The sequence below is a fragment of the Meleagris gallopavo genome, chromosome 6 (genome assembly GCF_905368555.1).
Source record: "Meleagris gallopavo chromosome 6, MGAL_WU_HG_1.1, whole genome shotgun sequence".
NCBI classification, from domain to species: domain Eukaryota; kingdom Metazoa; phylum Chordata; class Aves; order Galliformes; family Phasianidae; genus Meleagris; species Meleagris gallopavo.
The window spans coordinates 31,390,122-31,413,433 of record NC_139409.1 but is presented as its reverse complement, the minus strand read 5'-3'; the positions used below and the strand labels follow the sequence as shown (position 1 = coordinate 31,413,433).

The window sequence follows — 23,312 nt, the reverse complement described above, 5'->3', positions numbered from 1 at the left end:
GCTGAATTGCTCTCCCCTCCCTTAGAAGGGACACTGAGAGAGACAAAATTAAGCCTGCCTATGCTTTCTATTGTAAAGACATGTTTCTAGTATGTAGGAACGGAATACTATCTCTTTAAGTAGTTCCTGATTTTTAGGGCCCCTCTCTGACATCCATAGCAAAACAGAAGAGGATGTAATAGAACAGTCATTCAGATGTATAAAATAACTGTAGTTTCCTGATGTACCTCTGCCTGTTTGGGAGGGTTCCATACCTTCTTTGCTTTTACAGAGGAAAGGGGGGAGTGAGGGGATCATGCAATACTTTGGTGTATTCATTTACATCATTTTTACATCATAATACTGAGCGGTTTTGTGTATTTTGGAGTTCTAATGAGTCTGTGAAAACAATAAAAAAGAAGAATTCTGGTAACAAATGCTGTTCTTTTCATGAATTTCAATAAAACACTGATCGTCTAAGCAGACAGCAGCCATATTTCTAAGAAACGTGATTACTTCAATAATTGAAGTGTGTTTCTAATGACTTAGATTGTGAAATGAGGCATCATTTCCTAGATTCATAGATTTTTAGGTCCAGAAGGGACCTGAATGAACATCAGTTCTCTTGTAAAAACACAGTGATTTTCTTCACAGTTGTTCCTGAAGCAAATTAATTGCCTTTGTAGAAGCTACACACAGATTTTTCCAAAGTGAATTTTGTTGTAGGTTGTTTGGTTTAGGGGCAGCATTTAATTTTTATATATTTATATTAAAATGCCCCTCCATTCCTTTTTTTGTACTTAGGATAATTTACCATTTTTAAGGCAGCTGATTGACAGCAAGAGTAATACTAAGATTTGACTCCTAAATCCACACATAGACATACATAGAAACTTAAATTAATTTTCAGCAGAGCCTACCTGGAGCTGAGTCTTTGCCATTTTTTTTTCCCCAATTACCTGCTCCTTGCAGAAGCAACATAGTGGCTGCAGGCATCATTAGCAGGGACAGCCCCCAGCTTTTTTTCAGAATGGATTGCATGCAGGGACCAGCTTATCAGCTTTTCTGAGGATCAGATTAAGTGTTCAGGGACTCTTTTTTAAGAGTTTCTTGTATAGGAAAGGGTTGACTGCAGAGCTCCTGCCAGACACCAGATGAATCAGAGTACTTGTCATCATGTCTTGGCCATATCTTGCCTCTCTCTCTCTGGGGTAAGAGCACAAGCAATCATTCAGGCCACAGTGTACCAGCTGTGGCCACAAGAAACCCTGCCAACACCCATGAGATCTTCTGTGTGAATGTTGTCTTCCTGGTTCTTTCTTTTCTAAGTAACCTTGATCTCTTGTTTTCCCTGGCACATACAAAAGCTTTCTGGCAGAAATGTCACCTTTAATCTGCTCTCTATTCTTCTGTAGTACATGCTAGTGACTCCTATTTTATTTTGCAAACTTTGCCCTGACACAGCATCAGCTTAATTCCCTCATTTAGGTCGCAGCCAAGCAAAGCTCACCTTGTTTTCATCTCTGGTTATAATTCATTCAAAGCTCTTCCATGAACTTCCAAGATTTATTCTGTCATTTTAATCTATTCTAGAGAGAATAGATTATCCAAACAGTTGCATACTTTAGTTTCTGATTTGTAAGCTACAGTAAAAGTAGAAGAAATGCAATCTTCAGTAATAACCGCAATTTTCAGGGAAATTCTGGTCCATCTCACTGGCTATATGAGAAGTGCAATCAAACAAGCCAGGACCCCAGAATATACTGGGAAAATATGGATGAGAAAATAAACATTTGCCTATTTATGAATGAAATAAACATTTGCCTGTTTATTATGACCCAGATCTGCAGTACAGAACAGCCCTCTCTCTCTTCTAAAATGTCAAGTTTGTTGCAAAGATAAAAAACCTCCAGCAGCTGATAGAAGCGCAGTACAGTCACACTGAATGCCCTATAGCTCGTTACACACTGGTTTTGTGGCTGGTAGAAAAATAAGCCCAAGTGTAAATTGCAAATGTTTCCTTCTGTCTTACTATACTGCACATCATGGTATTGTTCTATTAGAAGCACCTTTCAGGAGAACAGCTCTGAACACAACACACTGCAGCTGATGTGCAAAATAGCCTCTTCAGTTGCATACTGCACTTTTTAAAGGCTTTAACTTTAGAAACAATGAGTGGATCTTATGAAAATGGAAGCCATAGAAATAAATCATCCATCAGTAATGAAAAAAAGAGAATGATATAATTTCTATTTGTCAAGGTATAATGATGTCACCACCCATTTATCCTCTACACTTAAAGGTTGAAGTTATTTAACAAATCTCTCCTGAGCCACATACATCTGTTGCTTTAATGGTGGCTATAGCAAAGCATTCTGATTAGTTCACACATCATTCATCAATTAGAACAGAAGGTAAAAGTTATTTCTCCTTTCTCACCGTGCTTCATTAAAAAAACAACCTTTAGTGTAATGAATGACAGCAGAAGCGAGAAATAAATAAGAGAGCCAGTGCTTTAGGTCACTCTGAACAATTCCAACTTTTTCTAGAGCAGAGAGAGATGAGAATACATGGGCAGCTGGGGACTAACATCAGTCAAGATTACCAGCTTTTGTACTTTTTTTGTATTTTGTATTACTAGCTTTTGACTCAACTCAGTGCACGTTAGGACAACAAGGTATTTGTGCTACCTTGCACCCTGCTTTACCAAAAAAGACTACTCAGGAACAAAAAGGCAATGTTGCTTACCCTAAAGTTTGCATGGAGTTCTGTCCATACTGGTAATTTATTCCTAAAACTCTCAAAAACTGAATGTATTTTACCAACAAAAAAACAAGCTGAGTGATTTGTCCAAAGTTTGATAAGAATCTTCAGCTGAGAAATTTTGCTCTTAGGGAGTGCATATGCTGGAAGATGTGGTTCCTATTCCTCCAAATGTACTAGCAAACAGCTGGCTGCGTTGACAGGTGTGATAATCAGTTGCCTGAAGTTGTCTGAAGAAAACAGTTCCATCACAGCTGAAACTAAGACAAAGATGAAATAAATGGATTCTGTTTTAAAGAATTTATTAAAAGTAGAGTAGCATAAACTGGAGACAGCCACCATGCCCCTATAGAACAACATATGACCATACTTCCATGCTCTATAGCCATGCAGGTGGTACAGCTTTTCTTGAAGACAGAGAACTCTGCCTTCAGGGTGAGGAGAAGATCAGAATGTAGATTGCCAAATGTAGGTGACTGTTCCAACCACTGGTCTACTGGACTACAGCTTGAATCTATCCCAAGGCCTTCTTTCATAAGGGCCCTCAAAAAAAACACTTCTATTTTATTTGTTGGTTCTGTCTTTGGTTTTACATCTCAGCTAGGGTATTTTGTGTTAAGTGAATCCATTTAATTAAGGCAAAGGTTGAAGGAGGAGATTTATTTCGTCATTTAAAGTAATAATAGGAACAACTGATTCAATCCAAATTGAATCTTTTTCTTATTGTGTTTGTCCAGCAAGCCAAAACATTAAGGCTGAAGGCAGGTATTCATTTGGGAAACCGCCTCTGCAATTACGGAGTTAGCTGCTCTACCTTGTTTGTCCTGCACCAAATACCGTGAGTAGCCTAAGGAGCGCTGGCGGTGATCAAAATGAGCATAGCTTTGTTTGTCTGGAAATTGAGTTAGAGCAGCTTACAGTCCCACCAGTGCCACCAATAACATTAGTGTAAACCCTGAGTTCATTTATTTCCCACTGTAACTTTATCAGTAGCAATTACTTTGGCTGAGAGGAGAGAAATCAAACTGGGGATGGATTTAACCAGCCATTTTGCCAAAAACATACAGGATTGGGTTCCAAGCTGCTGACTGTCAGTGCGCAAGCAACACTGAAACAGATTCCTTTTCAGTAACAGCAGCCACCAGCCTCAGCACATGGCCCTCATCTGCAGCAAGGAAATACTTTCAAGTTCATGCTGGCATCCCCATGAATGTTACCTCCATTACAGCCCTTACATTGACTTTGCAGAGCTCCAGCTTCCCCATGTGAAGTGCAGAAGATCGGTGCAAGCTAGGGGTGGATTTTCCATCAATGCCAATGGGCTTATGCTGGTGTAAACTGAGGGAAGCAGCAGGACATCTATTACTGATTGTGATGCAGTAGGCAGGGGTCTTGATTTTAAGTTTCCAAATTGAATTTGCTTTGAGAAAGTCAGTAGACTCAAACCAGCAGAGAACTTGACCATATATTTTGTTTATAGCCTCTCATGGATAATGCAAGGTTTATGAATGAGTACCAGTCATGCTGACATTTGTCTGCACTCAAAACACTGCTGCTGACTCAATCTGAGTTGGATTTTCCACTCGTAGGAGAGACTTCTGGGGAAACACATGAAGTGGAGCAGGAGGTGAGATGATCCCATTTTCTCCCATCATAGGCTGTCATGAAGGAAAGGTGTGTCTCTCCACAGAAGGAGCACAACTGATTCCTGCCCGCCTGCTCTGAGGGGCTGCAAGAAAGGTGAGATCAACAGGGACAATGTTCCTGGCTCTATTTCCTGCATGAAGCATGGAACAGATTGATGGAGCTGTGCCATCATGGGCAATTAGAACTGAGCTGAGCAATGCCCTCACCCTGCCATCTTTCTGGGATCCTTGGTTTGAAGCAGCTGACAATGTCAGCCTGTGATTGAAGAAGTTTGATGAGTAAAGCAAGATACTGTAAATCTTCTGTAAATCTTTGTCTTCACTTCCTCCAGTGTGAAAATTTTCTCATGAGCATTTGTGGCCACAGGAGATTATCTGGACTACTAGTCTCTTCTGTAACATGCAGTGAATTAAAGCTTGCTCAGAACCACCTCACATTTGTAACGCATCTTCCTGGCTTTGTGCAATGCATTAATTAATCCTACTTAGCATAGGGATGGACTTCCTCCCACTGTGGATATCTTCTTCCATCTGTAATTGTTATTCTCTACTTAGAAAAAGCATTGTTTCCTATTGATCAGCTAGAATTTTCATTATGCCCATGGGTTATATATGTGTGGAGTAGACCCACACAAATGTGATGTTAATACTGATTGCACTTGGTCTGCTCCCATTTGTTATCTATTGATTTTCAGTGCTTTGGCATAACCATGTCAGTAGTTAGTAAAAATCCCCATGTCTCAGTGGAACGATTCAGGTTAACTGGTATAGTGTACTTGTGCCTGGACGCACATTTGTGCAATCTGTGAATTTCAAGAGCTGTAAGCACAACCTCGCCTGTATAAAATACATTTTAAGAGCTGACATTAAAGTTAATATGAAAGTTCAGAGGTGCAAAATAATTTAAATGCACAGAAGAGGTAGCAATAACGTTTCTAAACTGAGGCAGTGAATTATGTATATAAGAAATATTAAAAATGCAAAGCTGACTCTATTTGCATTCAGAATGCCCCCTAGCTGTTACCAAGGAGGAGGAAATTGCTTTATGCTGAATTCAAGGGCATACTACTTAGTGCTGTATTTAAGTCAAGGAGGAATATCACTCATTTTTATTCTACCACTTAACTTGGGCTTATGTAATCTGTCTGGTAGCCGAGTCAGTTGTCTTATATTATTTTCCACCACAGAAAGAGAATATATAATTCAATCATTAAACCTTTATTTTCACCAGTTTTGAGATCTCTCAGAATCATATTGCTGCATGTAAATCATGAGCTGTCATCACTCTGAGAGCATGGAAACATCAGTACTGGGCTATGCGTTCCCAAATCACATATGGGCAATCATAGGCCAAAATTAAACTCATTCACCAGTTGGGGGCTATGTAGATGATATGGAGCAATCAAAGAACGTCTGGATTGTTATGGGGAGTAGGGATAAGGTATCACTTCTGGGCATCAGGATATAAACACAGAAGCATTTTGTTCATATAAATGGATTTATAACCTGTCTGGAATGAAATTTGGGAATGAAATGTGACTGTGAGCTGGACACGAACACATGCCAGGGGTGAAGAGGCAAACATCCCAGGACACAGGTAGCAAACACTGGAAATTCATCTGAGTGTGGGTTGTAGCTCCTGCATTGACATTAGCAACTGGGATTTTTCTGTAGTCTTAACAGTGGTGAAAATTAACCTATAAATAATTTTACAATCCAGTAGTTTCTGTCTTTAGTTATATTGGTTTTTTTTTTGTTTTTGTTTTTGTTTTTGTTTTGCCATTTCCACATTTTCCTCTCAGACCAGTGAAAATTGATCACAATGTTTTTACTTAAAGTCAGCTTTACTTCCAAGATCTGTTACACATGAGGCAGGAAAGTATGACAAAACAGCTTTTTCCACTTCTGGCTTTAAAAAGAGAATAAGATGAAGCTGAGGTCCAAAGTGGAGTTTATACATCCCTCACCTACAAGCCACTCTCCAGTATGTTGTCCCAAAGAAAAGTACTTCTTGTGCTCAGTAAGTCAGCACTCCAAGCAGGCCTGGATCTGACTTTGCTGATTAAATCAATCTCATTTCACTTTGGTAGACAAAAGGAAATGATAGCAAGGATACAGCATGAATACTAACTTTCCAAACTGCTGTATTCTTTCAATTAAAGGTGTAATTTTATGAGTTCTCATGGGATAAGCTGTCTTCCTGAAAAGACCACAGGTCTCCTAACATCTCAAAGAACAACCATTATTGCAGAGTTTGGGCCACTTTACAAAGAAATGGACAAAAGATAGTAGAAGAATTATGGCTAAAACCAGGAACCAAAAAAGGAGATGAAATTCAAATCCAAAAGCAGGAGTCTGCCATTCAAAGAGACAGTGATATGGGCCTCTGAGTGTAGCTCATTGAGTGGAAAAACAGAGCAGGAAAAGTGAATATCTCCTTAATGAATACCAAAAATGTGGGAGCAGGAGACAAATGAGTCAGAGGTCATGCATTATATCATTTGTGTCAAAAAGAAGCAAGGAAATAGCTGAGACTTGAGAGAATAGACTAAAGCCATCAGAACTGTCATGGCTGGGCATGGAGGAAGGGTTGAGCACAGGACTAGAAAACATCAGCGTGTCTGCAGATGAAGAATGGATTCACAAATCTTTGCAACTTCTGTAACAGAAGACTTTGGCCAGAAACAGCCTTAGTCCTTGTTAAGGGCAAAAGGCAGTGATGAGGATAGCCATGTGCAAGTGCAGCACAGGAGAGGGGGTCACAGCCCTGTTCTCTATAGGGCACCACAGCCTGGAAGAGCTGGAGGGGGTATCTGAAGATGAACCATGTTAATGCTTCATTCAGCCTGACATATTTTGTTTGATATTATGGAGCAAACTTATGCTGACTGTTAAATCAATATCAAATCAAAACTGGAATCTGTTTTACGATCATGGACAGTGAACTCCTTACTGCTGCAGCCATAAATGATGTCATGTTTCAGCAGTCCTATGGCTGCCAATACGCAGGCCAAAAAATGCTCATTTTAATTAAAAACTGTAATCTGAAAGACAAAGTGTCACTTGCGGACAGAGAGTTCTCCTGTACTCCTCCTGATTTTGAGGCTCTGTGCACAGCCAGAAGACAGTCTGCATTCCATTCAGCACCATCCAGATCATCTAGCAAGGAAAATCCGAAGACAAACTTATAATTTATACTGTTAAAAAAAGTTTGATGCGAGCTGAGAAGAGCACAGGTCTTAGGCTGGCCTTTGGGAACAAAGTAATGTCATCTACTTGCATGCAGCACAGCCCAAAAGTACTCTGTGCACTCCAGACAAAACTGTACTGGGACTGGGATATATCTCTTATATCCCTCACCAGTACCACTGAGCAAGGAAACGTGCTTAAAATCAGAAGTGCTTAGTCTGTCATGTTTGCTTGGCACGGGCTGCACCCAGCATCCCTAAGGATTGGTGTACTTGTCTTTGAATCAAATCCCAGAAGATGAACCAAGGGTTTTACATCCTGGAATGACTGAAGTTGAGAAATCTTTGCCACTGCCTTATTTACGATGCGCCACTTGGTGAATACAGGACTGGCTGGGAAGGCTGCACCAGGGGGTCATTTTTTATGCTTTTCAAAGTGAAGCATTATTTAGGCACGTGTCAAAACTTTCACAGGTCTTAAGGATTAAACATGAGCCACAGGTGTTTTCTCAGGGATGAAAAGGTTTGCTGCATGGGGAATGTTGCAGCAATGTGTCCCATAAATCCAAAGACTGTCTCAGAGGCTTGCGAACAGGAATGCTAAGAACGGACTCCTTGCCATACTCCAGGACTATGCTGTAGATTCACGAAGACACAGAAACATCAGGATCTCATCACCTCAAGGCCGATTCCCAGGTCAGGATTCCCTGCGTGGCCCATGACTGATGGCTGACTGCAGCCAAAATCAAATTACTCTGTTCAGTACAGCTTATCCAACACAGTGACAACTACAAGCTCTTCTGCTAGAACATTCACTTTAGAGAAAAAGCAAACTTGGAGAAGATTTCACCAAACAGAAAGAATACCAAGTCAGGAATTTAACATTACTCTAGTCCCTCAAAGTAACTGTGCGTAGTTGTTCTGTTGTAAAACACATCTGCATTTGTCCACCAAAGTGGCATGAATAAGGAGGATTTGCTTAACTCTTTGTCTTTTTCAAAGAGATAAAAGTTATCCTTTCTGAAAAGTTAATTCCTGCTTATAAATGCTATCGCTGGCTGTCTCTTTTGCTTTTAAATGTGCCCCAGATATATCAAAATTGTTTTCACAAGTGTAGGCTGACATGATGATAATTTAAAAAAGATAGTTTCTAATTGGAGCAGGACACATGTTATAGTCATGCCATTTTACAGGAAGAAGTAATGTTTTCTCATTCATATATTATGGTAAGTCCTCTTGAGAAATGATATTTTTTTCTCCTAGATTCAATTTTTTTTTGCCTGTATGGTGTAGATCTTCTTACAGCAAAAAAGTGGAGATATTCTGGGAGTTTCCACAGAAAGTTTCTGTGGAAGAGATCATGGTTTAAGATATTACATGTGCTCCATTGAGAGCTTTTAACATCTACAGCAAAAGCTCTGTTGTGTTTTATCTCTACTTATCAGTTCAGAGAAACTGATAAAAACAAAGTATACTTAGAAATACATTTTACACATTCCACAAATTAATAACAAGAGGTTATTAGTCCAGAATTCAATAAAAATTTCACATTTTTACCTCGGAGAGGTAAAAAAACAAATGATGGGCAGACTTTTTACACCTTTAGTTAAATAATTTGTGCTGGAAAATGTCTGACTAAAGGCATTGAACGAAATAAACTGACAATCCAATGTAGTGCAAGCCTCCTTATCACACTTTGCTGCTGATTCACTCTATCAGGAATATTACTTTTAATTGCTTTATTCGAAAATGGCAATAACCGCTATTAACCTGGAAATTAACTTTGGACAACTGTTCCTATGAGATAATATATCGATTCGATTTTGTTAAAATCTCTGTCTTTATGTGAATAGCTTTTAGCTAATTTGGTTGGCTGCAAGCGGGTCCCCCTAACTCATTTAAATGAGGACAGAAGTAAAAGGAATAGAAAGTTTCACAATGAGATCCATGTCTTTGTCTTATGAAAATCCTTTTCCTCATGGTGTAAAGGCTACTCTGTAAATTACAATATAGCTTTTTTTCTTGCAAAGTTGTTTGCCTTTGCAGCATCAGCTCCCTGGTTGTGCCAGGAGCCAAGGTCTGTCTGAATGACAGACACCATGCTCATTGATTCTGCCGGAGACTTGCAGGCCTGCCTTGGTTTAGCAGATATTTGAGCACATTCAATAGCGGCTGCCACAGGGTACATGTTGACCAGCAGCAGAAATGTTGACAACTTCAGCCCTGACCTGGTGCTCACTGCACCTTGACACCTGCACAGGGATGGGAGTTGCTTCTTACTGTGAAATACAGCACAAAACCTTCATTATTTCTTCTACCTGCAGCACTCCTCAACTCTGAATTCCTTTTGTTCTCTGATTTCTGCCTACTCAAGCTTTTCTCATTCCCAGGGTCAGACCATCTTTGTCAACTCACAAGTGTCATCATATGTTTCCTGAAGGTTCTTTCTTACACATGGCCCAAACAGACCATAGGTGACATACAGCCATGCAGGGAATACAGCAGCAAAGCATGAGCAGGGCAGCATGACCACAGCCCAGTCTCCTGCTCTCCACATAAGAGTGATAACCCACATGCAATTATGCCATCTAACACTGCAGTGAAGGAAAATAATGTTCTGTGGTCTCTGTTCAACAGAATTCTTAAGTACCCACATAAGATGTATGCCCTGCTGCCCCTGGAATCAAAAAGATTAGTCATGTACTTTACAGTTAAACATATGCATGAGTATTTAACACATTTTAATAGTTCTGTATATTCATTTGTCTGTTAAATGGCTGTGGTCCTGGACATCCACACTTGAAACAGGATGAGCCTCATATATCAGATGCCTCCAGCACATCAGACTCTGTTCCATGGCAGGAAGTGGATGCATAGGCATAGATTTTTTTATCATGCAACAATAAACAGGTATATACACATTATTATATTTTATAGATTGATATGGAGTACTACTTGTTGTTTTCTGAAAGAGTGCTTTGAGGAACTATTAAAAACAAATCTATTGGAAAGAACAGCAGCACATAAATGCTCTTTCCCTGCTCTCTCTCTGTTTTGCAAAAGGCAACGGAGTTGATGGCATCGACTTACACCAACTGAGAACCATCAAGGAAGACTTTCACTATGTTTTTTCATTTTTAGCTTCCATATTCTTTAATCTACTAAACAATTTTCATAACATCAGCTTTTGTTCTGATTTTATTCTGAGATTTACTCATCAAACAATAAATGGCTTAGCTATCATCAAGCCAAATTAATCCCATTTTAGGTAAATGGTCTTTGACTATTGTTATATATCCTGCTTAATTGCAGAACAGAAGAGCATCAAAAAAATTGCTACTTTTGGAATAATCTATTCAGTAGCTACTTTAACAACTATAGTTCTCTAGGATACATCAAGTAAAAAACAACTTTATATCACAACAATTTTTTTTCATTTAATTAAACTATGTGTTTAAACAGTTTGCTGTCCAGTGAAAGAGGTGGCTTCACCAGTGCAGTCACTCAGACTGGCTGTAGACCTGACTTAATGAACCAGTGTAGATGAGTTTATGGTCATTTTGTATTGCTAAGGCAACATGTAGCTGGAGTATAGCAATTAGTCTGCCACGGGATTCTTCCATAAAATGCAATTGGATCATTTACAGACAGTATAAAATTAGAGAAAATATTCCCTCCTAATTTTCATGTCTGCATGTTGTATCACTTGAGCCTTCTGCGTAATAACATTCTAGAAGTGGCTGGTCAACAACCGGCACGGCAGAAGCAAGTAGCATTGATCAATCTTAAATCCTCATCCCTTGACACTTTAATCAAAATAATTTAAAATTCTATTAAGCACAATATGCAGAGCATTAACACTGAACCAGTGTGTGGTTAGAGTGCAGACTCTGAGTGATATGTCTGAGTAACTGCCTTGTTAGAAGGGCTATCATGTGCTCCTTGCTGAATCATCAAGGAAGAGAGTGGCAGCATCACTCTTTCATTGCTAATGTTCGGCACAAAGAATCTGACAAGGAGCTAAATGTTTGATTACCTGAGAGTAGCTAAAAGTAGAATCTTCTCTCTCTAAAGTCAGAACATTCTGGAGCTGCCTGTCACCTGCAAATCAGGGCAGCAAGCAGTCATCTTCTCAATGTTATTCTTGCCACTGCCCAACTCCCCAGCCCACAGCTGCTACCATCTCATTTAAATGAGATCCACGTGCTCTGTCTTGAAGCGTTTTCTCTTTCTCACTATTCTTTTCTCCAATATTTTCTTAACACCACAAAACCATGTTCAGCACCTCAAAGGAAAGCACCAAAAAGTGATTTCCAACCAGCAGACACAGGCTGTCATCCCCCACTGCAATTCCTGTTTAAACACTGAAAACACTTCATCCAACTAACTGCTTTTCAAAGCTGTGTTAACTAAATGTACCCATAAGGATCCTATTTGTTTAGAGGGTTTTTTGTTTGTTCACCTGAGTGCTGCTTGTGTAATGCAAAGAATCACTTGTAAAAATCAAAATACTATGGCTGCTCCAAAAGTAATGCCTCTTATTATATTGGCCCACGAGGTCAGAGGTGAATGTTGATAGTATGGCATAAAGGTTGAACCTTCCCACCAATATCCCATTACATGTTGTTGCTGTGCGACAGATGGCAGCAGAGGGGTAGTCTGACAGAATGGCATCTAACATGGAAATGTATATGAAGAAAAGGTATGGAATTGAATTCCTCAGTCTGTAAAAAATGGCATCTATTGTCATACATCTATACTTGCTGAAAGCTGATGGAGACCAAGCAGTGGATGTGAACACAGTGAAGCAGAGGTGGTGTGTTTCAGTGGGTTGCCACTGGCACGCAGGCACTTGTTCATCGCTGTGAGAATGCATACCTAATAGTGGTGACTGTGTTGAAAAATAGTATTTTGTAGCTAAGAATTTGTTCTATCAAATAGTGTTGTTGTCCTCTTTGGATCCGTTGTTGATTCTGTGAACATAAATAGGAAGCCTTATGGAGCTACCTATGCATTGTTACTTTTACCATCAAGTGTCATACCTGAGAAAGGTATTTGTATCAGTCCTTCATATACCCCCCCCCCAAAAAAAAAAAAGGAAGAAAAAAAAGAAAAATAAAAGGGAAAAAAAAAAAAAAGTACCAGAAAGCTTTGAAACCTCTTTTCTGAAAAGATCACAGGAAAAGCCAAATTAGTCGTTAAACTAGCTCTGCTATTGCAGTTTTGCCACCAGAATATATACCAAATATCACCTATGAATTATTTTTGTTTCAAAGGTTCAGGTTAGCAATTGTGATTATGAAAATCCAAACCTGCAATCACAGAAGGCTTTTTAGCATAGCAAGTGAAATTGTGGCTAATTCCCCTCTGCCAAAGCACACACCTTGGAGTGCATGAGAGCGTGGCTGCTCACTCAGTTTTTTCTTTCCCAGCTAGACCTGGTAAAAAGCTGCTTCACTAGGTTTTAAAGCCCACTGGAGGTGCTGCACATTAACTGAGAAGACTGATCAACCCACACAGTATTAAAAAGACATTTGTAGACTCATTTAATCAATAATGTACAGTATTAGTGTGCAATTTAGATCGAGAGAAGACAGCTGTAGGACTATGATACATCAGCTAATGAAGAAGTGAAGTGAGTGCAGTTCAGACAACTAGAAAGGCCAAGAGGCAGTCCCTCTTGGTGGGAACAGCAGAAGGATCATCTCTGGATCTCTGAGCCTGCACCTCAGGAGAGGATTTGTCCGCAAGAAAGGAGCTGGGACAGCATCCTTTCCATGATATAAGCAGAAAACTTTATGAGCTACAAAAGATCCTTGCTACTAAAGAAATGGCAAAGAAGATGATGAAATGGCTCTATTTGACCTCAAAATAGCTCAGAAGTTGACAGCCTCCTAGGATATGCCCACACACAAATGTACCAGCCTGGGTTTTCTAGATGTAAGAGCTAGACTGTTCTTCAAGATTTGGCCATTTTCTACTTCTAAGAAAACTCTCAGATCCCTTTTGATGTGGATGTCTCCCAGTAAAAGCATCCCAGTTATGAGAGCTGACCTTATGCCTTCATTCCTATACCATTTTGGTGCAATAAACAAGCCTCCATGCAAGGACTAGGAAAGTGCAGAGAAGTAGTACTTACCCAGATCACCATCCCTAATGCTTTGTGACTTGAGGGTAAAACCAGCTTTGAACTCCCCAGCAGCTTCTTCTAGGGCTGGGATCAACAAAAGAAGTAGGATTAGATACCTACTGCTCGTTCTTCCTATCCTCTTCCCATCTTCTTAACATCTCATCTATGAACCTTACAGCCTGATAAAACTAGTATATATCCATGTCCGTAGGCATTCACAGTGCAAATGTGAATTAATGAGGCAGACATGTTTCAGCCTGCAGAACACTCCAGGCTACTGTTGGTGACAACTGTTTCATAGATGCACTATCTGTTGCTCTTTTGGTGTCAATGGTTACCTTCTTTTCATGGCTCATTTCTTCTTCCTTGCTGAATGACTCTGAAGTCCATAAGGTGTTCTTTTAAAGGTCTTGAGCAGCCTCCCAGGGTCAATACTTACGCAAACACATATTTTCATGAAAATAGCCCTGCTTTCCTTCAAGTTTTCTTATTGTGATACTTCTCCTGTTTGCAACTTTTGTTAGAAGAAATCTGTTCTTTCCCTCATGTAAAAGACAATATTCTACCGCCGTGCTGCAGAGAGTAGTTCTGATTACAATATATGATGGACTGATAGAGATTTTTTTTGTTGTTTTTTGTTTGTTTGTTTGTTTGTTTGTTTGTTTTTGAGAAAAGTGGAAGACATTGCAGATAGTCTTTTCCTGCAAGGTCAGGCTAGACAGGGCTCTGAGTAACTTGATCTGGCTGTAGGTATCCCTGTTCACTGCAGGGGATTTGGACCAGATGACCTTCAAAGGTCCCTTCCAATTGAAACAATTCTATGATTCTGTAAAGCATGACGTGTACCTGTTATGCCAAACATCACAACTCCATGAAGCATGCCTTAAAGAGGTGGCAGGGAAGGGAGGGAATGTCACCTTCAGTAAACATTTGATGCCCATTATTTGCGGTAGACATTGCAGTGAATAGCAGTCCTGCTATTAATACAAGGTAAGAATCACTGGGAGAAAAAAAACCCAAAAAACACATTTTCCAACCTTTTTTTTTTAATCACTAGTTCTTTATAACATTCACTGCCTCACTTTACATAAAATCACCACTGAAACAAGTTTAGTTTTATGTAATACTCCATATGGCGGATTCATAAAATACTTCTACTGGGAATACCACTATAAACTACTATTTTCTGCTATAAAAAATAACCATTAAAGTCCAGACATGCACAAACAAGGTAATCTGCCATAAATTTTGAAATGTTAAAATACTACCAATGTAAATGTATTCAACTCCTATTGCAAGACATGTAATTTCCATAGCTTTATTAGAAATCCTGCAGTTGCGGTGGTTTGGTGATAGGTTATAAATATAGTAGGAATGAGTCAGCATGCAAATCCCTTCTGTGGAAAACAATCTGCGAGATTTTATAGCCCAAAGCTGTTTATTATTTTGTAAGAATAGTAATGCAAGTTCATGTTCAAAACCTGCTGAGAGAAGAATGTGCAAAACATCCTACCATAGAACAGGCAGAAAAAAAACCCTAAGACCTGTGTAATGGCACCGGGCTGGAACATTTTCAGTTCCCCCATTTTAGCTGATGCTTTTTTTCCTCCTGTACTCATTAAGACCCTTGTGAGATTATCACTACATAACTAATAAAATGAGAACACAGCTAAGGCTTGGGATTTAATTTCTCAGATAATGCAACAGTCCTCAAAATCTGAGACAAAGAGAAGAAAAAAGGATTCCTGTAGGTTTATATAAAATAGCTGTGATTATTTTTGAAAGATTTTGATATTTTCTTTGTTTTCTGTTTCTATGAATAGTAATAAGAGAAGGTATTTCTGATGATTCCACTCAGCATTACACTAGCTCAAACACTTCTCTGTTTTACATACTAGATTGCAATGAACGAGTTCTATAAATATGATTGAATGATGTTGCGTAGGTATACTAGCAAGTGGGGAAAACTGTTTGCTTTCAACATTATCTCCATTAACTGTTTCACACTGCAGAGAAACACTTCAGATGTCAATGAATAAATAATAAGGCAGGTTCTGCAACCAGACTATGGTTGGCAGCAGAGGCAGAGGAGCATCTTTTGACCCCCAGTGCCCTGGGCCAAGCAATGACCTTATTTGGTGTGAGATATTTTCTCTGTATACATAACTGCAAGTGCTGTAGCGCCGTTTTTATATCTTCCCTGGGAATAGGAAGCAAAGAAAGACATACCTGGTTTGACAAGGTATTATGGTTTGGAGTTTGCAACCAGAAACTGCCTACCATCTTCACTCTTACTTCCTTCCCTCCTCTGTTGCTGTAGTTTCTCTTAGGAGGCAGCAGTCTGACCTACTGGCTCAGGTGCTTCCTCTGCTTATTTCCTTATATTTGGTGCTCTTCTCAGCCTGCCCTTGCTATAGCCTCGTCTGCAGCATCAGTCTTGAAAAGTCCCAGAGTTCGCTAAGGAACTATTTGAATATTAGAGTCAAGAATGCTCAGAGGCAGCAAGAATCAGCACTGGGGCTGGCTTTAAAATTCTTTCCTGTTCCTTTCACTTATCATCCACTGGCCTTCTTCTTTTCCTGGATGTGCTCCAGCAGTGCCCATACAGTACAGTGCTGGCTCAAGGCTGTATAAACACCAGCCAGACTATATCACACGGCTCAAAAACACAGAAATATTAGCTACGTGGGGCTTTCTGACCTTCCTCAACTTGAGACAGAGCATGTGTGCACAAATTTTGGGGGATTAAATAGATTAAATAGAGCTGTCAGTATAGCTCTAATTGGTTTTTAACCTGGACCATCAGATCAGGGCAGTAAAGTTGCTACTGCAAGGGAATGAGGTTTATCTATTCACTTGTAATCTAGGAGAAAGAAAGCAATTAGGTCTAAAAAAAATGTTAATCTTTCACCAATATTTTGATAGGAAATACAAGAGAAGTGTGCAGCTTTAGCAAGGACAGTTTGCAAGGAATGTCAGATCATTTCATTTTGTTTGTTTTTCCACATGAAAAGAAAATACATCATTTTTTATAAGTTTAGATTAATGAGAGTTCATCTGTTTGCTAGAATGCACAACAAATGATCTAAAACACAGTTATTCACTAGCTGAAATAGGGAGTATGGTCTAAGTCAGCTAGACAGTTGTCTGATACAAGAAATGTGAATTTAGATGATGACACTGATTTTGAACATATGTATACAGGAGTCATAGGTATAAAAATGTACTAAGCCAACAGTGTAAAACAGTCACTTTTATGACATATTTAATTTCCACCTGATTCTACAAATTATACTTAAGAACCACTAAGAAATTACTTTCTACAAATTTTCAGTTCTGTTTTCTTTACAGCCTCAGAAGTATCACAACCATAAATCAAACCTAAATAATAATATTTGAGACTAAAATCAACATGGGGCACATCTGTAAAATGTATTCAAAATGAATAAGGCAGGATGCTTCCATTTTCCAATAAGCAGCTAACATTTCTCTGTCTGAAAAACCAACATCGTCACTGTAATTTCCTTCTCCAGTTTAAAAGAAAGACATATTTCCATATACATTTCAGAGTAACTAGATTTTTATTTTTTTTTTTAATAAGAATAAAAGGTCTTGGAATCTTTCAGCTCAACTCCAATTCCACATTTGTTTATTTATTTATTATAGAGCACACTTAGCCAGCAGTAGAAATCCTACTCTTCTTCATGGAGTTATAAATGTGGGCTAACCTCAGCACTAATAAGGGGACTGAGAAAGTGCAATAGCAGAAATCTACATGAACAGCTGAATGTCTTTAAAATCATCATCACACAGATGATTCAACTCCCAAATTAAAAAAATTTTGCCCAGTCTTAGATCTATTAAACACTTCAGTACTTTGCATATCAGAGTCCTGGAATAAATAACCCCATTCTCAGGAAGTAAAAGATATGAGAGAACACAGAGAACTTTAGATTAAAACAGTTAGCAGATAACATTTCCCTCCAATTCTTTATTTTTTTTCACATAGCCAAACCCACAACAGCTATATGTAACCCACAGCTCTTAAGTCTGTCGTTTCTGAACAAAGTCACAGCATGTTGTTGCTGACACCTGAAACTGCAGCTTACTGAGCAAGTTAGGAGCTGATTTTCTCCAACATCTGGGCAGCAGCAAGAAGCCCTGAATCTCAGTCATCCTCTTCATCAGACATAAAGCCACATAAAATTCCTTAATTATTTTTATGGCCTTTTGAGTCTGAACTAGGTACTCTGCAAAAAACATTAAAAATATAAAGTCCAGAGCCGAATCTTCAACTGTATGGAATTCAATCTTAGAGTAGCTCTGGAGGAGAGGAAAGGAGGCAGCCTTGGGCCAGCTCCCAGCCTTTTTTCCCCTACGATGTCCTGGACTGTTTTGTATTACACTATTGGCAGAACTCCTCACAGGGACTGCCAGCCTTGTGGAGCACCAGGAGATGTTTCCTGCTCCAGTCCTGCCTCTGCAATTTGAAAGCCCTATTCCTCACACACCTCTTTTAACCACTGCTTGTCTCTGTGGGAAGGAAGGCGGGAAGCAGACAGCAGGGGCGTGCCTCTGTTGGTCTTCTGCCATGTACACATCCTTCTAAACCAGGACCCAGGATCTGTCACAGAATTATCTTTATAGGAAGGCCAAACAAGAGACCCAAGTTGGGCTCCATGAGGCACTGTACCATGTCTCTGTAAACCAGCCTCTGAGGCTGGCCAGCTTCCACCACCAGTTCACAAATGTGCAAGAGCTTTTTGAGGCTTGTTTAACAAAAGTTGCGATTTCTCATTTCTTTCCTCTTCCACTGGATCATAATTTAAGATCTATCGTTCAAGACTGCCTGATCTTGAGCCATGTGCATATATCATGCAGAACATTAAAACCTGACCTTTATACACAGGGTAATAAATACCTGAGTCACTTACAAGGTAGTAACTCACTCTTACAGTTCAGCAAAGAGTAAGAGCTGAACTTCAACAGAAAACCTTCAGTTGTTGCCAAATATGAGGGGGATTATAATAATATTTTTACGTTAGGGAAGCCAATAAAGAAAGCTAAATGTATTTCAAAAGTGTGGTGATACATTAGCATTAGAGCTGTGTGGCTGCCAAAACAACAGGAAAATCCAAGCTGCTGCAACCTCCACCTGCATAATGCAAGAAATTACTGGATTTGTGCTAGAAGCCAGGAGCATCTTCAGCCAGCTGGGTTGGTCTTACTTCAACACAACAGGCAGTATGTCAGCCAACACAGTCATCTGCCAGCTTCTTTGCTTTTACCATCTGATTGTATAGCCTACACAGTGACATTGATGCTGTGAGATGGAGAAAGGGTTTGCAGGGCTTCTTGTCTCTCAAGATCTGCTCTTTGACAGCTGAGCCACTCCAGCTCTCTTGAGGGAATGGCTGATCCATTATTGGTGAGCAGCCAGAGGAAGTCACGGGCAGATTTAGCACCTGCCCATGTAGCCCTTAGACCAAAAGGAGCAGCAATATGTGTGGTTTTTTAGGCTTCCATCAGACAGCGCTCTTTATGTGGGGTGAGCTCAGGCACAACCTTTAGAACACGCTGTAGGAGAAATATTAGAATGATTTAAAGGGACAATAGCCAATGGCTGGGTCTCTTGAAACTTTATTCTTCCTCTTGATAGCTATAATTAATATTTACATGGAGCTCTTGAATCAAAGAAGAAAGAAGGAAACCTTGGTGATGTAAATTCAGTAACTAAGAACATCCAGCTCAATATTTTGTGTGCTCATCTTTTCATGTTAAAATGGAAAAAGAAACAAAAGTGCACAACCAGTGCTTCTTTGTTCTCCCATGCATTTTCCCCCTGTTGGATGCAAGGCAGTGGCAACATCGGGTCCATGTCTTTTGTGCCATCTGAGCCATCATTCTTCTGACTTGTTCTTGTTCATGCCTTGCAAATATGAGCTGAGATCACCAGCTATTCTCCCATAATTTTGGCAGGAAAGTGGTAGAGGGGGAGTTACTGCTGCTCACCTAGCAGTGAATTACAGGCTTTTGCCTCATAATTTATGCTGCCCTGAGAGGAGACTCAAGAAAAAATTAATTTACACAGCCTAGAGAAAAGACTGATAAGCAGCCTCTGTCATGGGTCACATGTTGATTTCTTTTACACTGGTGTAAATCTTACATACCATGACTGAAATCAGGGGCATGATGAAAGGTTTATAAGCAAAAGAAGACTTTTGTTCACAGTCCCTAAATACTAGCAATGAATGAACTTGGAAGATAGTTATTTTCAGTATTCTCTACAGGAGAAAAGAAAAGGAATGACATAAAGTGAATGGAAGAAACCTCAAAGTGAATTAAAGAGAAATGCTCCACAAGAACAATCAACAAGATATTTAAATGACCTGTTGAGGTAGGACACAAAGTCACTGCTATTTTCTTCATATCATCATTGGCCAGGAAACCTAGGCGGAATTTAGATAACTCAGTGCTGACTAAGCTCTGTGAGGCAGTCTACACCAGCAGCCTCACATGTGTCTCACAATGAGACATTGAAAAGACAGTCCTTGTGTCTCTTGGTTGAGACATTATAAAAACAGGAAATGGAAAATTAAGAAAAAAAACTTTAAAATGGAAAATCTGCTTAATTAAGAAGCCTGTAAAATTAGGAATCATTGAGCACCAGAAAGGAGACACCAGGCTTAGTCAAAATTATAGATGCCTGGTTTCACAATGGAGCACATGAGGGTTTTTTAAAGTTCTACACACTGACCCACTGGAAGACATTTGTGAATGCAAGCTGCTCTTACTGCTCTATGAGAAGGATCTTCATTCCTTTCAACACCAGTGTAGCCAGCCTCTTTGAATTAGAAGAGGTTTATTCTGCATCTCAGTGATAGTGCTGAATCGACTTATTAAACAATAACATAAGGAAGCCTTGGCAGAACTGCTCCTGAACTCTAAGCCAGTGTCTTATAAGGTACAGAAGCTTCTATGGGAAGCTCTGTTTACAATCTCCTGTGTTAAAAAATCCTATAAAATTCACAAATGTATACACTCTAACTTGTTTCTCTTAGAAAATAAAAACACTGTAAAACAGAGCATTAGGGAGACTACTAGAACACGCTTTTCAGCCTGCAAGAGTCAATTCTTTTAGTGATACTGTAGGTAGCTCAGCACGATACTTTCAGCAGCAATGCTGAGGAAGAGAAAAGTATTTAATTAGGAATAATTTTCCTTTTGCCATCAGAGAGCTTATGATGATTTTCCCGGAGTAATTTCACACAGAAAATGTATGGGTCATACTCTGCCCCTCCAAAACAGATGCATTATGGAAAGTTTTGTCTATTACAACTCTTAACAGCTTTTCTGAGACAACTGCAATACCTATTATTCTTTCATGGCACACAGTACTTAAATAAACAAAGCAAAACAAAAAAATCATTACCATTCATAATTCATTCTCTATTTATTCAAACTCTGCTGTAGTCTTGCTGGGCTACCATCTCTTTAAAATGACTCTTTTGTAAGTGGAGATGTGCTTTCTGCTGGCACCCCTGCTTTCTTTTAAGCATCTAATGCAAAATAATTATGATCTTATGAGCACAAATAACATTTACAGCATCTGAGAAATAGTTACAAAGCAGTTAAGAGGAAATACAGACATTCCTTTCCTAAGCATGTTAGTCCTTTCCTAGTCTTCTTTTTATTCTGTAAATTAACATTTTTTGCAGATAAAAAAGACAAATTCATAAATTACTGCATTTGGCAGTGGAATGCAGTAATAGTGGCAAGGCACAGCTGGAGAGTTTGAAATGTGGCAGCTTTCTTCTAGGCCATCATTTTCCTGCTCCTTCGGGAATCGCTGCTAAATGTGGCTACTGCTAATATAATGAATATGAATCCATGTAAATCTCAGATGCAGAGCTGTGATCTGTCTCCCTCTGGGCAAAAAGGAAAATTTATTTTTTTCCTATGCAGATTTCTGAGTATGTATGTGTGCATGATTCTGACCCTACCTCCACAGCTCACTTGTTCTTAGGTATCCAGGTACTGTTGAACTTCTCATTTTTCATTCTGCAGCAAACTAACAACGTGCATTCCCTTGTTTTTGAAGATTCCTGGCAGAATAATACACCACCTGTTCATCCCCCCTTCCAACCCCCCTCCTTACTAATTAAGCTCTGAAAATGTTTCCAAACAAAATTGGATTTCTTCTGCTCCCCCCCCCCCGCTTCATCCACTGACTGCACCCTTGTAAACATTTTTGATCAGATGTGAAAGGCACAGAAACAGCCACAAAGAGGACCAGTCACGTCAGCCAAAGCTATTAGTGCTGCCTGATGAAAGATAGCTGGGATCATACTGTGTGACTGTGACATGCTTGGGGGTGGAGAGCAACAGAGAGGATTCCTAACTGGTGTTCAGAGGGATCTCAGAAATGATGGGCTGGACAGGACAGAGCTTCTTGGATCTCCTCTGCCCATCAAAGGCTACTGATTGACTGACTCATTTTGAAAGTAGGATATCTGAATAGTTGACAGACATTTTCCAAAGAGCGGTTGCCAGTGTTAGGTGGGTGTACTTTGTGTTTGTTTCCACCAAGCAAAAGACAGTTGGAATTTTAATCCATGCAACTTTCTTCTCCATAGCAATACAGTGCCTTGCACAATGAGTCTTTGTCCATTGCCAGTGTGCTAAGTTAATACATACCATAAGTTATCATTGTAATAACAGTTATAAAGCTAAGATTCTTTTAATGGTCTATAGAACTTGAAGTCTTTTCTGGGCAATTGGCATTTTTGAAAATCAGGTCAGCTGGTTAGGTGCCTAATTCTGAATGCAAAGTCTTATTTTAGCATTCATTTTCTTTAAAATATAAGCCTCCAACTTGGCTCATGTAGATAAATATTCTGTGAGGAGGAAGCAATTGAAACACTTGTCAAAATAAACCAAGAATAATTATTGGATTCAATTCACAAGTTTTTGGAGAGGAAAGACCAGGCCAGCCATCAAATAAGAACAGCTCCAGCCAAGATCTACAAGAAGGATCTTGTTCTGCTTGACAGTTCTTCACTGAGGTGATTAACAAGCCTGAATGATAACCCTTGGACTCAGATATGCAGCTAGGGTGTTACAGATCAGCTGAGCTATCAGAATACTTCCTGTGTATGTGGCTTCGTAAACACAAAATAATGTGACTTGGCTTCATTGCCTTTACTGAAGCTAATCAAAATCATGTTGTCTTAAATTGATGTCACTAAAACCATGCATGTAAATGCAACAGGGCTTAGCTATGGCACTGACAGACAATACTGGTAGCTATTGAAAACACCAGACTGATTGCAGTATTGGAGTAGGAATTCATATAACCAAAATCAGGGGTATTATTGAGAGAGTGTGGGTATCATCTACCTTGTCCTAAAGTACAAGTCTCAAAGTCAGAGAAAGTGTACTGAAAAGTGCCATTTTTCTCCCAAGGTTACAAAGAGAGTCAACTCAACTACCTCAGATGGATAACCAGACTTGAAGTAAATAATATTACCTGGTATGAGTCTTGTTTTGTCTGAGCTCCCAGATGACTGCTCTCTTGTCTAACCTCAAAGTTCCAGTTTGGACTCC

General features: G+C 39.4%; 2 protein-coding genes across 23 annotated transcripts in view; one reads left to right on the top strand and one right to left on the bottom strand.

The window, feature by feature from the left end:
• The window catches only part of LOC146544126 (uncharacterized), a 66,119-nt gene extending 51,744 nt beyond the window's left edge, over positions 1-14,375 (bottom strand). For 2 of the 9 annotated variants that reach the window (XR_014883903.1, XR_014883901.1), the window contains exon 1: positions 13,716-14,024. Coding sequence is in view for 2 of the 9 variants with exons in the window: in XM_085226217.1 (XP_085082343.1) it covers positions 12,455-12,549; positions 13,716-13,727 (107 nt within the window). In the remaining 7 variants the exon portion in view is untranslated. Of the gene's footprint in view, positions 1-12,454; positions 12,550-13,715 lie in introns of all 9 variants that reach the window. The other 7 variants (XM_085226217.1, XR_014883905.1, XR_014883902.1 and 4 more) reach the window with 7 other exon arrangements.
• The window catches only part of NPVF (neuropeptide VF precursor), a 48,607-nt gene that overhangs the window by 6,227 nt on the left and 19,068 nt on the right, over positions 1-23,312 (top strand). For 4 of the 14 annotated variants that reach the window (XR_014883898.1, XR_014883899.1, XR_014883896.1 and 1 more), the window contains exon 2: positions 4,400-4,482. The gene's annotated coding sequence lies outside the window, so the exon portion shown is untranslated. Of the gene's footprint in view, positions 1-3,479; positions 4,824-23,312 lie in introns of those variants that run through there. The other 10 variants (XR_014883895.1, XR_014883894.1, XR_014883892.1 and 7 more) reach the window with 5 other exon arrangements.